This window comes from Haemaphysalis longicornis, unplaced genomic scaffold, assembly GCF_048455015.1.
Source record: "Haemaphysalis longicornis isolate Haplotype H1 unplaced genomic scaffold, Haemaphysalis longicornis Haplotype H1 scaffold_1, whole genome shotgun sequence".
Taxonomy (NCBI): domain Eukaryota; kingdom Metazoa; phylum Arthropoda; class Arachnida; order Ixodida; family Ixodidae; genus Haemaphysalis; species Haemaphysalis longicornis.
The window spans coordinates 198,572,028-198,587,499 of record NW_027526203.1 but is presented as its reverse complement, the minus strand read 5'-3'; the positions used below and the strand labels follow the sequence as shown (position 1 = coordinate 198,587,499).

The 15,472-nt window shown below is 48.9% G+C and overlaps 1 protein-coding gene across 1 annotated transcript in view; it reads right to left on the bottom strand.

The window, feature by feature from the left end:
* The window catches only part of LOC144156313 (chitinase-3-like protein 1), a 50,002-nt gene extending 44,426 nt beyond the window's left edge, over positions 1-5,576 (bottom strand). The window contains exons 1-2 of the mRNA XM_077688287.1: positions 5,229-5,576; positions 4,564-4,836 (exon numbers count right to left, since the gene is read on the bottom strand). Of these exons, the coding sequence (XP_077544413.1) occupies positions 4,564-4,836; positions 5,229-5,576 (621 nt within the window). The remainder of the gene's footprint in view (positions 1-4,563; positions 4,837-5,228) is intronic.
* Between the last annotated feature and the right edge of the window lie 9,896 nt (positions 5,577-15,472).

Here is a 15,472-nt window from a genome sequence, read left to right as displayed (position 1 = left end):
TCGAGCAACTTGGCGACTTGGCGACGTCGCGAAAGAGGGGACTGTGGTGGCTTTTATACTTTCTGTGTGTCTGCGGCGCTGTCATTTGTTTTTAAAGCGACGCATTCTATTTCTCACTAATGGCGTATGTCGCGTCGAAAATGCACTGCAGGAAAGCCAACTTTCCCTGACGATGATGATTATCGAGAGTGAAGTGAAATGAAAAAAAAAACGCTTCTTATGGTCTGAATCGAACCTGGGTCACTCGCGTTATGAAGCCGACGTCTGTCCGATTGCACCATTCGGACACGGACGAAGCAGTTTGGATTTGGTGAGGGTGCATGTGGGCAAAATTAGACGGAAAAATCATGCACTATTCCGTCTAACGAGACGATAATTGAACGCGAAGCTTTCTTAGTGCCCAATCAAAAGGCGAAGTTCAATTCAAAGCCACTGCACTCAAAAGTCCAAACTGCCTGTGAGCCAAAGTCAAAGCTCAACGAGTCAAAACTCATACCGCCTGCGAGTCAAAGTCAAAACTCAGACGACAACCAAGCAAACCCTCATAAGAAAGCTTCGTGTTAAATAATCGTCGTCGTTAGACGGAGGTGTGCATGATTTTTAACAGAGAAGCTGTTGAGCAAATCATTTGTGTATGGTGTCCTGTGCGCAGTTAGAAATACAAAGAAAAGGCCGAGCGGTCGTGCACGCGTGCCTAATTGCTACGCCTACCCACTTACGGAGATTGGCCAATATTGTCAAAAAATAAATAAAACTCGAGCTTTCGCCGTATGCCTCGAGCGTATTTTCGCCAAGCCAAGCATACCCACTTCAGGAGATTGGCCAACATTGGCCACAAAAAAAAAAATGCCTGCGTTCGCCGTATCGCGGCAACACTCGCTCGGAACGAGAATGTATGCATAGCGTACGCCCCTCGTTCGTTCGTCCTCGTGTCGTCGTGCGCATGCGCTCTGTACCGTAGAAGAGCCGCGACTTTAATGTTCAAGCTGCTGTGGGTGATCATTGAGTCCACGTGGCCCGGCCACGGATAGTTCGCACGGCCGAGGAAGAGGCCGCGCTTCCAGATGCTCGGCGTGCAAAGCATCTTCTTAAGACGATAAGTCGCGCTTGCAGAGTGGCATACGCAAACATGACCAAAACGAGGACCTCACTCTGGCCTTGCTCAACATAAGTTCATTGAAATACCATACCGCCGTCGTCAACCACGACACCACAACGATACTAAAACTCAACTTTGTGTCCGTTAATGATCACCTAAAACAGCTTCGACATTCAAGTCTTGCGCGTGAGTGCAAGCTTCCCTGTTTTTTTTTTTTTTTGCTGTTTGTCGACTTCCTTTATTTTTGATATTTTTTTCTTGTCGTGGAAAGGGCTTTTGCACGTGCCCAACTGACACGAGAAGTTTCCGCCACAGTGCGCGGACGTAGTTAGAAATTAAACCAATCACACGGATGTATCGGTGCTGATTGACACGTGTTCATTAGATTGAGCTTCTGTAACCCTGGAAAAAAAATTGTCCGCATATCTGTTCCTTTAGTTGCAAATCGTCGACATTTTCAAAGTAAATGCCTCCCTTCGCCTTCCCGCTCACCTCTCATGCTGTTCCTCTCCCATCGCGCTCCTCCCAAGGTAAATACGCTGGAGGTTTTCTCAAGTCAATTTAAATTTAACGCGTTCCACTGGTCCAGGCGGGAGGTTCCCGTTTGAACCCATTCCCATTTCACCCTTCCCGCTTGTTCCGTCCCGCTTCAACCCGACGCAAAACGACCTTCCCGTTTCGCCATGTCCCACTTGGCCCGTTCCCGTTTGAACCCGTTCCCATTTCAACCTTCCCGTTTGTTCCTTCCCCTTTCAACCCGATGCGAAAGAACCTTCCCGTTTGGTATTTTCGTATTTAGTCCGTTCCCGGAATAACGTACCCAGTTTATGAAATGTTATGAAAACATTTTCATATTTTTTTCCATTTATTTCTGTTTGTTCACAGCCGCTGCGATAGCAAGCTCAGTACATCCAGAGTCCTTGACTGCTTTTCAAACCTGGGCTTCACTTTTTGAATCTAGAGACGACGATATTTGGTTACAATTTGTCATACCAATTAACCAATCTTTTAAATTAACAAAGCCTATCAACCAAATTAACAATTAACAAATTAATAAACAAATCTTTTAAATTAGCAAACAAGTCTTTTAAATTAACAAACCAAAAAATGATAAAATCAAGAAGCCCAGAAAAGCGCTGCGGAAGCAGAAATAAAAAATCGCATTTGGCGGACTAACACATTTAATCGTTTTAATAGCGCAAGTGTACGTCAATGTCGAAAAGAAACAGATGAAAACTATAAAATATAAAAACATGTATAAAAATAAAGTAACCCTATGTATCTTGGATACATATACCACATCTGGATATAAAAAATCGCAGTCATGAGAAGCGGCGAAAATTATAAACTTAGCTTTGCGTTTTGTTGATTCTGTTTATTCCCGTCACTCTAGCGAACTCAATTTGCATAATAGGGCAAACCTTCAAAAACTTAAGCAGCGCAGGGTCGTCTCTAGCCTAAATTTTCTTTACTACAGAAGCTTAAAATTGTCGCGGGAATACTACCTCCACGGGCTTTTCAGACGTTCAGCGAGAAGACATCACAGTAAGACTTTTCGGCAGCCAATCAGCTCAATTACTATTCGAAAGTTCTCTTTGTTTCCTCGTGCAATTTCTTACTGCAATAAGTTAACTGAACGAACAGTGAACTCGGTATCGTTAGAAGAATTTTCCCCACGTATTGTAAATATGTGTTCTGGTTGAATCGCCATATTTTAAAATTGGAATACATTAGGAATGCATATCCTTGTTCGGACCCCTTTGCGTAATTACATATTTATGTCTTTTACTTATTTGTGTGGGGCGTTTTTAAACTACGCCAACCAATACTGGTGTGTTTTTATGTTCACTCCTGCATGAGCCCGACCAGGCCGTAAAGTATCGGTAAATAAATAAAAATATCTGCCCATTACTCACGTAGGAAAGGCATTAGTAGCCACTTCTCAGATTTCTGCACATGTTTTTGCCTTTTTTAAAGTCTCTCCTACGGACATCTTTGATATATAGATCTCTCGAACGCGAAGACAAAGCTACGCTGCAAACAATGAGCATAAGAGCTGCTGATAAATAAATTTCAGCCGCACGTACGCCAACTGCAGAAAAATCTAATGCGTACTCAAGATACAAATTTTGCGTCAAGAGGGCATTATCGGCCTAAGGCCTTCGGAAACTTTCATCGGCCGGAAATATCAGTCGATTCGGGAAAATTTGGTGCATACAAGTTTTTAGTGCATGACCCATTGCTTGTAAGCAAATTTTGGGGAGCTGTTTCAAAGACGGTAACGCATATTTTCAGAAATTCAAATGGGTTGCAACGATGCGGGTTCAGATGAGAAGAGCGCTTTGGGAGCGGGTTGTAACGGGAAGGGCGTTTTGGGAACGGGCTGAAACAGGAAGCGCCAAAACGGGAAGGTCGTTTCGGGAACGAGCGCGCACGGTACGGGTCAAGCGGGAAGGGCGTTTCGGGAATGGGTTCAAACGGGAAGGGGTCAAACGGGAATGGGTTCTTTCGGGCTACACCCCTCCAGGCCGGGTGCCTCGATGCCAGCGTTGCCGTACGGCGGAGACGCGTGCGAATCGAGGCGCCCTACTTCCACGTTTATCGAACCACGTTACCCTTCTCCACGTGAGTTCCAAGCGGAACGTGGAACCTGTAGAACCTTTCGTAACTGTTGTCGTTTGGTTTCTTAAAATGCCGCCAGAAGCTATATAGTGGCGCGGGCGACAGCAGACGACGGAGTAATTTTTTTTTCTGCAGTGGATGTAGTATTTCATTTACGACCGCAAAAATCAAGCACCCATAATTTTTTTTATGAAGGAACACCGCAAATATCACTTATATATTGATTTTCTGCCGCACATTTGCGTAATGTTTTGTTCTTGTTCAACACTGTTGACAAGCATGAACATTGCCACCGGACTTGGGCGTTTAGATTTGGCTGTCGGTATATAAACATATTGTGCACCCTCTGTTTCCCTATGGCCGGGTGGCTGAATAAAGTTACAGACAGACCGACGGACAAACAGACATACACAGACCAAACTTTTCGAGTTTAAGTGGCCGAAGAAAGACCATCGTCTTTAAAACGAGAGACGCGATGTGGAATTCTTGGCCTTTCTCATATTCTATGAGCCTTGGGATCTGCCAAATAGCTTCGGCTAGAAGGATACACCGCTTGATTCACCATTGAGCAAGGTTCGCCTTGATTCGCCATTGAGCCCGTCTCAGGCAGGCGTACACGCTGCACAAACAAAGAGGCTGGCGAGCTTCAAGTTAAAACTTGTTTAGTTCTCTGTTGAGTGATGTAAAATGTTCATGCAGTTTTAAAAGCTTTCTCAACATGGTCGTCGTCATTAGTCCTGCAACGCGAGGCTCTATAGTGCAGGTCTAATCCAGGTACAAGTGCTATAGATCAAGCAACTTGCTTAAAGCTACGAGAAAGCCGGAAGTGGCGTGACAGGTACCGTGAGCCAGACTATGGCGCTCTCAATGAAGATCCAGTCGGAGCCGGAGACTATGGCAGGCGGCATCCTGCCGGTGAGGCCCAATAGCAGCCGTAGGTACGGGTTGTGGCCGTGCAGGTAGGGCGGAAAGCCCTGTGCCTCGGCCGGGGCCTCGATCTGCAGCGACGACTCGTTGAGGTGCGCGCAGCAAAACACGACGTGCGTGCAGAGGTGGTAGGGGAAGACGGAAAGGCCAAACAGAACCCCCGCCGACTCGGGCCGCTCAGCACGGGCCTGCACACAATGTGACGGAAAACCGTCATCTCCTTCCACGGAGATGTAAACGAAGAAAAGTGAGCCAGCCGGTCGGTACATGGCGGGAACGTTCTTCTGAGGGGTGTTGGGCCATCTCTTTGAACAAACTTCAAACGGCTCGAAAAGATGTTCGTGTACGGATAGTTGTTGGCTAATGCTAAAAAAACTGCATGCAGTTGTCAATGAATGAATGAATGAATGAATGAATGAATGAATGAAGGAAGGAAGGAAGGAAGGAAGGAAGGAAGGAAGGAAGGAAGGAAGGAAGGAAGGAAGGAAGGAAGGAACGAACGAAAGAATGAAGGAAGGAATCATGTCCTGTTCTGGCATATTTGTTTTTAATATATGTCGTGCATATCAGGTGAAATTACCTGGTAGAAGCAGAAGTACTGATCGCTCGTGTTCACGTACAGCTTTGGCGGCAGCAGGTCGAAACGGCCACGGCTCTTATAGCGACGTACTGGCTGCAGAACTTGCCTCTCACCGAAAGGCGTACCATTTACCCACCCCTTCTTGTCCAGGATCCGGGCCTGAACCTGCGCCGTGGGGGCCTTTGCTCGCCATGGGCCGTCAGCGCTCGCGTTCAGAGGGACTGAGCCCGCATCTCTCAGAGCCAGCGTGGACAGGAACAGCATCAGCACTACAAGCAGGCCGCAGCTGGCGAACGCCAGAAACACTCCCTTCGTGTCCGCGGGCGGGATGGCCACCACAGCGTCCATGTTCACCACTTTCTCGCTTCGGCTTGGATTGCCGCACCTACCAGTAGCACATACTCGCTGAAAGGGACTGCTCATTGCCTGGACATCGGTAATGAGCAAGATTTAGTTCCATAATTCTTCCATTAGGAACAATGAAGAAATGCAGAGACACACTTAAGGCTGTTTACGTGCGAAAAGGCGAAAGCATTACATTTTACTTCAAGCTATGCAATCCTCTATGTCTAACGGCAGGTCTGCCATGTTTACAGGCACTTTTTTTTACCTGAACTAGCTGCTCCGGTGCAAGCAGTGCAGCATATGTTCATTTTTTTTTTTCAGGTTACTAATTGATATCCTCAGTAGCACTCTTCACGGGTCTCCGCACGACACTGCACTAATCTCCACCAGCTCAGGTTTAAAAAATTCCTCTACTATGTCCTCTTCTGTTGCGACAATGTCTTCGTCGTCAGACGGCTATGTACCTTGATGCTCAAATTACTCCTGTGGTGTGATTTTACTATCGTCATGATACTTTTCCCTTAAGTCGCTTTCTTTCCTCTCTTGGGTTCTTCACCCATGGGTGGCCCTAAGATGCACTACATCAGTATGCTTTTAGCGTAAGCGTACTTTGCTGCATCTGTAATTAGCATGTTAAGCCTTTAAGCCTAAGCCTAAACAGATGTCCATAACACGTATCTAAGTCGAAGCCACGGCGCACTCAAGGCCACCTTTGGTTAGTTATAGTCAAGGACCGGTCATGGTACATGTGATGGGTGTGAACTTGCATTCCGTATACGCACCCGGTCCGAATCCCAGACCCATACTCGCTGAATTTTGCTTTATTTTCCTCCCTTACTTTTACTCCCTTTGCACTACCGGCCATCTTTGGGACCAACGCTCTGTCACGGCAGGTCCGTATTTTCCCGTAATGGTTTATCACTTGATGCTTTCGCGTGATTAAAATTAATTTTCGTTGCCGTTCGTGAAAACGAAGACCAAAGTGCTGAACTGAGCGTGAAGTGGCCAGGCGGAACAATAATAGTCATAGCTGAATTCACGAACCCATCATGCTTCGCATCCCTTTACCGCGCCCTAATTTTGCCGAAGCTAGACTTTGCAAGCGCAATCTGGAATTGTTTAAGTCCTTCGTCGTCTCTTCGACTAGAAAGGATTCAGAAGCGCTTCACCAGAACCGTATTTTATCGATACTCACCAATGAGCAACTATCTGCACGTTGAGGTTCTCAAGCTCCTGAACCTTCATGAGCTATGTATCAGGCGTTCGAGGCGTGACCTGATTTTTTAAGTAATGCACTTTATAAGCGACCCCAAACCATCCACCGCCGGCGGCGGCGGCGGCGTCGGCGTCCGCAGTGCTCCTCTATAAAGAAACAGCATCCGGCGCCAGGTTTCGATCCGCGGACTTTGCGGCGGCAGCGCGACGCTCTACCGACCAAGCCACGGACGCGACGTGATATCAGCGTTAGTGACGCGCTTTATATCTTTAACGCATTCAAACTACGTCGTCAGCGGCGTGCGTTGGCGACTCAGCGGCGTTATAGCGGCTTGATAACTGCGGGGTGTACACGTGATACTACAAACCCGATGGAAGAGATGGAAGAGAAGGCGGCGAGGCGGTGGGCTGCGGGGGCCGAGCGCAAGCACCGCAAGCGGGCCGACAACCGTGCATTCGCACTTTCACATTCTCCCCCTCGGGGAAATGCGGGGGAATTTTCTTTTCAAGTGCATTCATTCTAAGTTTGACTGCCCTTGCCTTGTGAGCTCTGTTCTCCTGCGAGTGCCAAGCAGGCCACTGCGGCCGCATGGCTGCTTTCATGTTGACAAAATTCTGAGCTTGGTACCAGCTAACCGATGCCAACATGCCTTTAACTGTCTTTTTTTTATCTGCCATTGACATTTTTTGCAACGACATGGTTCTTTTTAAACGCTCTTTGAAAAATTTTCTATCTTGAATGCACATGTTCTATAGCGCGGTCGCACATGCACTTCTCCCTCTGTTCTTGTGTGTCGGAGCGAAGAGAATCATCACGATTGTGCTTGTATTTGTCGTTTAGTGTACACACAATCTCCGTGCTCTTGTTGCTCAGAAAATGTCTCTGTCTCTTTGATAACTCTCCTTCTTTGTGTATATATACCCATATAATTGTACTGTTACTTCCCTTTTCATATTCTGTCTTTTGTATGCCTTATATGTCTGTATTCTATGCATCACCCGAGAAGGCCATTGCGCTGTTGGTGAGCATTTCAAATAAATAAATAAATAAATAAATTAATAGCTTGTCACAACGCTTAGGCGGAATGGACTCCTTGGGAGTGAAATAACCGCTCAAACTAAGTGCAACACTGCCTAGTGGTTGGTATACGGCGCACACGTGCTGAATGAACGTGCTGTTTGCCTTTATGCGCAGCGAGGAAAGGGGCGCCGAGGCATAAAAAAGAAACACCGGTCCCCCAGAAGACGGCCCTTTCGCGGACGGTCGTCACACGGTGTCACGCGTCCCCCGTGGCGCAGCCAAGTCCACGCGTATCACGTACATCATACCCCACCTGCTGGGCAGCCATGGACGCCGCCCCGAGCGTAGCGCCTGTGCCGCGGTGCGGCATACCAATGCGGCTGCCGTCCGGACGCCTGCAGCCTGTAGCGAACGGGGTGTCGGAGGCTTGGCGACTTTCCTTTTCAATGCGCGCGGAATACATACGACCGCGAATGCGTTTAGCGCCCCATTAAGGCTTCATCCTTGACCATCTGTCGGCGGCGTCGTACACACGGCCTGGTTTGCATCCCAAGCACAAAGAAGGCGCGTGGGAAGAAAAGACGTAGAAGAAAGAAACCGCGAGAGACTCGTTCCGCTAACGACGTTCGCGTTGTGTATATTTCAAGGATGAATGGGTGTCACGAAAGGCGTCGATTTTCAAAGGTATCACACTTCTGCTAACCCGCGAGTTGATATTTGTTTTGCAAGAACGCGCTGTGTACAATGTCGCCCGACATCACTATAGCACCCTACTAAAGAGATATCCAGTCGCTCTATCTTGCCTAACGCCGTGTCTGGTACTGTTTCGCACTTCCAGACGTCTCTGGACTGGTATATTTACAACCGTAGGATTTCCTTACCGTGACCTAACCTAACGAAACCTGACCTGACTAATCTAGCGTAACCTAATCTGACGTAACCTAGCCTAATATAACTGTATCTAACCGACAGAACCGACCATTTTGAAACGCTTATATAGAGAAAATGATACTTCAGTAAAATATGCTGTTGGTTTAGTTGGTACATTATGCCTTTCAAAATATATTGCGCTAACTGGACACACAGGACATACTAGACATATTGGACATACTGGACATATTTTTTGTCTTCCTTACTCTGTATGTACAGTTAGCGCAATATTTTTGCAAGCCAAGAAAATGACAATTGAAACAAGGAAAAGTAAGAAAGAAAACCAGTCAAGCGCCGGACTCGAACCTCGGCCCTTTGGATGACAAAGCTAAGACGCTCTGCTACACTAGCATGCCACACATTCCACACCACGCCAACCACACCTTAAAGGAGTACTGACACCAAATTTTGATACCTAAAAAATGATACAATTGGCTTCAGTAGTTTGTACAGATGCCTCACAGAAATTTGTGCAGCGATCCGAGGTCGCAATCACATCTAAAATCGATTTTGATTGTCCAGGCCGCGAGCTTCCACAAATCGGCAGCACTAGCGCAATCGCTTTCGGCGTGACGAAACATTGGCCACGGCCGCTGGATGAGAGCGCACGCAAGGCCCTTTCATCCAGCGGCCGTGCATTGGCCTACGTGTCTGGCCAGTTCAGGGTGACGTCATATAGTCGTTTTCAGAACCGGAAACGATGTCCTGCGCTGCTGTTGTCGGTGGTATTCGTTTAGGCCTCCTGCGCTGGAGTTTTGGCGACATGCAGCGCCCCTAGCGGCCGACGCCTCTGGGTAGTACAAAAGCAGACGACCCGCGCCGCCCTCCATGTGTTTTCAATTACAAGCCAGAGTGAAAGTTGGTTGTGGCGCTTTGTGGCGTGTTTAAATGACTGCATACTCTATGAAATAGCCCTTAAAGTAGTTGCAGAGGCTACACAAAATAATATCCGCTAAAAGAAGCCGATTTGTCGGCTTTCTTTTGAGCGAGCTGTCGCGGTGGTCGCGGCGTGGGGCAGTATCACCACGTCGGGTGGTTTAACTGTTTGACGACAGTTACAGTTTTTTCTTCTTGCGTGCGCTCGACAAAGGAAAGCTCACGAGTAGCATAAACACGGAACGCTGTTCATCCTATATACTGAGGTAACTGCAAAAGGTTGCTTCAGCGGGAGCATGCAAGCGAACGCAAGAATTGCGCAGCCAACTCAGCTGACACTGCGGCCTGGCACCCCCTTTGAAACGAGTGGAAATTTTGTTTCGTATTTTCGCAAACTAAATAATTCTTGCGTAACGTTTTGCGCCGCACGATTTACGAACGGCAGAATACATGTACACTAGCGAAAAGGTGGGGCAATAGCGCCAAATAAACAAATTAAGCGCTATTAAAGGACGCAAAACATGAACCAAATCACACGCCCGATGCCTGCAGATATGTGTACTTCTATAACAGCACATAACACAGCCGCATACACGGCGCGGGGCCCCGAATATTTACATACGGTCATCACTGACTTCGTTGGTTTTCTAGTGCAGGGGACGTCGAATCTGAACGCCGACACGCGAGTTTTGACGAGACAAGAACAGAGCATTGGCGTATTACAGTTGAATTGCCCCCCCCCCCCCTTCCCCATCTTCACACTTCGCCAGATTATTGTCAAATATTATTAGAAATTCGCTGAATTTTTTCTCTTTGCATTCAAAGCCCCCCTCCTCCTCCCACCCGATTTGCCGTCCAGCCCTTTGCCGTGTCGGCTGCATGGAACTCGGCCGTTGCTGACCCTCATTCTAGGCTATTAAGTGCGAACTGGGAATGTATGCTGCAAGAGCGTAATTAAGTAAAGTGAGAGCAAACAAGGAAAGCGAGCGGCCTCTTAGTTCGCCCGACCACTTTGTTTTACGGTCACTATAATTTCGTTATCGGAAACAGATTTCACGCTTCTGACGTTCGCGGCATTTTGTCACTGAGACACGCAACAAAACGGCAAGCTAACGCTGCACCATTTATTCGTAACGGCGACGCAAACGAGCACTGTTTAATGAAAGTGCACGTATAGTGTGCAGGTACGCAAAAGAGCGGCGCACCGCAGCAGGCGAGCTTGCGGTCCGCCGGACTCGCTGGCTTTTTAAAGCGCGATCATCGCCGATTGCGTCACTCTTCGTTTTTGATCGGCTGTTTTTGAGAAGTCTTTGTCACCTAGAGTATTATTTTAAACTAGAAATTTCACTTAAGATTTCATTTCGTACGACCATCGATCGGTGAACCTGCGAGTAGCAGACGCCGTCACGGTCGCGGCACTTTCGTCGGCGCTGTAAACGTGTTTAGCGCTGCAAAGCTTTTTCCCCTAATGCCAAGTTGATCGCTGAAATAGATCGGACGCGTCGGGGATGAGCTGATGACCACGTCGCAAAATAATCGGGAGCGTCGAGCTCATTTTGCTTCTGTCAACACGGGATCCTATGGTGCCTATGGGACCCGCGCAGCTTTGTACTACCCGGAAGTACTGCCCGGAAGCCGCTTGCGCAGCGCCCCCTGGGCAGCGCAGGAGGCCTTTGGGCAGGAGACGTGGGCGTAGCTGTGTGAGCAATGCTTGTAAACGTTGCGTGTTCGACGTCTTTGCTCTTCAGTTCGTTGCCGGCGCATGGTGTTCGGCACTGGTGCCGAAAACGGCGTGGTGCGCGATGTCGACGGGCACCGCGGCGACGTGGCGGTGCGCGTCGCCGAGCTCGCCCAAGTTGTGCTATGGCAAGCTCGCGGTATGCGAAGTACTGCTCGTGGAAGCCTGCCCGAGCAAATCGACGACGACGCCAAGATGCATTATTTTCCACGCGACGACATGCAGCGCTAAACGTGGACTTCGTGGAGTTCGTGCACGCCGGCGGCCGCAAGAACTGTCGCCCAAGCCAGCGGGCTCGGGGTTGCACGGGTCACCTTGGGTGTTGGGAACTTAGTATCGTGGCGACTATTTGATCGCTGGTATCTGTACAACTGCGAATGACCATCCCTTACACAACTTTTCACCACACTATCATCCCCTTTTTCGCATACGAAGCTTTATTTTGGCAATAATTTCCGTTTCTGCGATCGGTGACCAAGACATCTGCCGCGGCCTGTTTTGATTCTAGCGCGCAGGTGGCGCCATCTTTCGTCCGCTCGCCGCACCGTGGTGCCGACAGTGCTGGGTCGGACCGCCGAACCCCCGCTGCTGGCCAGCGTAGGCTTACATTGCGGCAAATATCTGAACGCCACTTTTAAATTCAGCGCTGATAACAACTCCTAGCACAATTTTCAACACACGAACATCTAGTTTCTCGCATGTAGAGCTTCTTTTTCGTGATCAGATTGATTAGAAGAGTGGCGACAAGCTGTTGCTATCACGGTCTGCGCCGGTTCGAGCCGCAGTGATATTAAAAAACGGACGACGGCAAAGACATCGCCGGCCTAATCGCCTGGCCAAATAAACTTGTTCTGTCTGTCGGGTGGCAGTGACTCAACCGAGTCTGAAGATTCAGACGACATGTCGACTGCGAGGGCGAGTCGCGGACCATGTGCAATCGTAGCAGACGATGCGGCGAACGCATGGAGGAAAGAAAAACGTCCCTGACGTCACGGGTGAGACCGTGACGTAAGGCTTCCCGCTTGCAGGCTGGCCTTCGAACGGCCATTTTCCCGCGCGGCGACCAAATTTGAAATTGGTTGCAATAAACGTGCTATAATTAATTCTGTGTTGGCGGCTGACGGCTTTCGGTTCGATTTTCGTAATTACTAGGCCAATAGGTATTCTTTACAGCATAAAAACTGAAAGCGAGAAATTTCGTGTCAGTACTCACCTTAAAAATACGAATGCCGTCGTATGGCACTCTAGCCATGGCTACGTCGGATGGCACTCTGGACACTGGGTTACAAGTGGGGGCGGGAGATTCACAACAAATATCGTTCCTGCTGGTAGGTTTTATGGCCAGGCAGAAATTATTTAATTTCCTCCAGAAAACTTAACTTCGCAATGATTAATTACAAAACATTCATAAGTTCACCTCTTAATTACCGGGATGGGGGCACCTGTTTATGTTAGAGCAATTTCTTTAGTGCGTCAATGTACCGCGTCGCTCAGCGGGGACGCACTTCCGGCTCAACTTTGCGTGCCGTTATTTCGAGACCACTCCCGGTATAAGATTCAGATTATGAAAAGATTGTGTGTTAAAAAAATTCGCGCCAATCCACCCTGTGAATGTAGTTGGAAAGCAAAGCTGTAGACGGCACCCACAACGATGACCCATGCGACGTCCCTTAAATTCAGTCACGTCGCTCTACAAATAGTGAAACCAGAGAGAAGTGAAATGCACTTAACCACACCCTTTATTACTTCAAAGAGATATTCTTGGTAAGGTTAAATCAGTGATGATGCATGAACGGTGGTTGGTTGAGTTGTATTGGTGTAGCACATGAGTGGAAAATTTTTTTTATAAAATTAAAGGAAGCTCAAACCAGGTGTTAGACGATCTCACTTCTCCGTTTCTGCCGCCGCGGACGCAGGCGACGACATCGGCGGCAGAGACGGGGGAGGAGGACGAGAAGAAGAAGGATAAGGATGAGGAGGAGGAAGCACTTCTATTCAGATTTCTGAACTGCCCAGAGTGCGGCCCAGGGGAGTGGTTCCTTCTTCAGTGGAGCCCATATGCAGTCCGCGCCGCCTGTCCACCAACTGAAGCTGGGTAGGCACAGAGGGGCTGGACAGCAGCATCTCCCATTGCTCTTGTTGGGTAGTTGACGGAAAGAGGGAAGGGTGCTCAGGGCTAAAGTCGCACACCCCGATTACGCGGTGGAGTGTTCCTACTTCTGAGCAAAATTTACATTCAGCGTCGTAGCAATTCGGATGCATTAAGTGAAGACACGTAGGCTGTGGGAAGGAGCCCGGATTGTATGAGCCGTAGGGTAGTTTGTTGTTCTCTGGAAAGATCAGGGCTAAGGCGAAGGCAGGGTCTGTCTCTGAAGTGGGTTTTGTCCGTGAGTGAAGCAAGCGGATGACTGTCCTCGTGCAGCTCCATAGTACGGGGGGTAAAAGTGCAGGCTTGTTGGTGGGTGTATTCGTTGCCCTCCATGGAAGCGTGAGCGGGTGTCCAGATGAGCTGAATGGAACCGTTTGGGGAGTGGGCTTTTAGCACATGCAGTGCACGTCGGGACACCCAACCCGACTGGTAATTCCGGTAGGCTTGTTGGGAATCGCTGACTACCTTCCGAACCCCTGGTTGAGTGAGAGCCAAGGCGATGGCTGCCTCTTCTGCTGCCATCATGTCATGGGCCTTGAGTGAGGCGCACGCAAGGAGGTTGGTTCTAGAGGTGGCCACAATGATGGCGTAGTAATGCCCTCGATGTTGGTAGGTGTCAGTGTAGATAACTCCATGATCCCCACCGAGGGTGTTGTTGAGCGCTTGAGCCCGTGCTTGTCGGCGACCCTCGTCGTGTGAGGGGTTCATATTTCTATACAGCAAAGGGAGCATCTCTAGTTCTTGTCGCCAAGCGTGCAGGAGAACATCAAGCGGAGTGACATTCTGTGCTGCCCAGCCAATCTGGTGGAGGATGCGGCGACCCACCGCAGTTCTGCTCGTTTGGAGCTTCTGGTTAGAAAGGTGGCCCTCTATCAGCTCTTCCACCGTGTTGTGGAGCCCCGTGCGAAGCAGCCTCTCTGTGGACGCACTCAGGGGACGACCAATGGTCTGCTCAACCGCCTTTCTAATCATTATATAAAGCATCTTTATGTCCTCCTTGTCGAGAAGAACGTTGACGTAACTGATTCTCGAGAGGACAAAAGCTTGAATTAATCGAAAGGTAACGGATTCCTTGAGGAGTCGCTTCTTTGTGGCAACTCGTCTGATCATGTGTATGATTTGATTGATGATGGGTTTGAGGCGCTGCAAGGATACGTCTCTTGGTGTTCGCCTGGAGATGTAGGCCCAGGATCTTGATGCAGGGGCTCGGAGTGATGGCCTGACCATCAAGGAGTGTTTGGATGTGTTCCTTGATGTGTCGTTTGGCGTGAGGGCGGACGACAAGGAGCTGTGATTTTTTACGTGAACACTGGAGGCCACAGGCTTTAGCACATTGGCGTACTAGAAGTGAGATGTCATGCGTTGGTGTGAGCTTCCTTTAATTTTTGTAACTCCTAACACACGCACACACGTAAGGAGCGCACAGGGCCGCTAGACATGCCGTGGACGGAGCGCACAGTGGCGCGTAAGGTCGCGTGACGCTATGACGTGGCATTCACCGAGAATGCAGGGGGTAAACCCGTAGATGTGCTTGTTGAGTCCACCACCAGTCTTCCCCATCTCCGCGTGGGCTCGTAGCTAAATCGGTAAGACAAGGGGCTCTTGCTTTGTTAAGCTATTACTTCCAGGTTCGATTCCTGGCAGTGCCAGTAAATTCTTTTATTTGTTCGTGGGAGTTTTCTGTTGGCACCAACGGTCGCGAAAGAACCCTTGGGGGGTAGAGGTAAAAAGCTTTGCTTTGAAACATCTTGCACCCCCCCCCCCCCTCGTCTAACATGACTCCGGCTAACGTAAAATCTATCACGCGAAGCATTCGCTTGATGGATTTTTTGGTTGGCCAAAGTATGTGCTACTCTGGAGGTAGGCACCACTTTTCTAGAATATCCACACCAACTCTCGGGTGTGCACTCCGTAGGCCTAACGTTTGCGTTTGGCGTGTACGTCGCGAATCAGTGCCTGTGCTTGGCGTT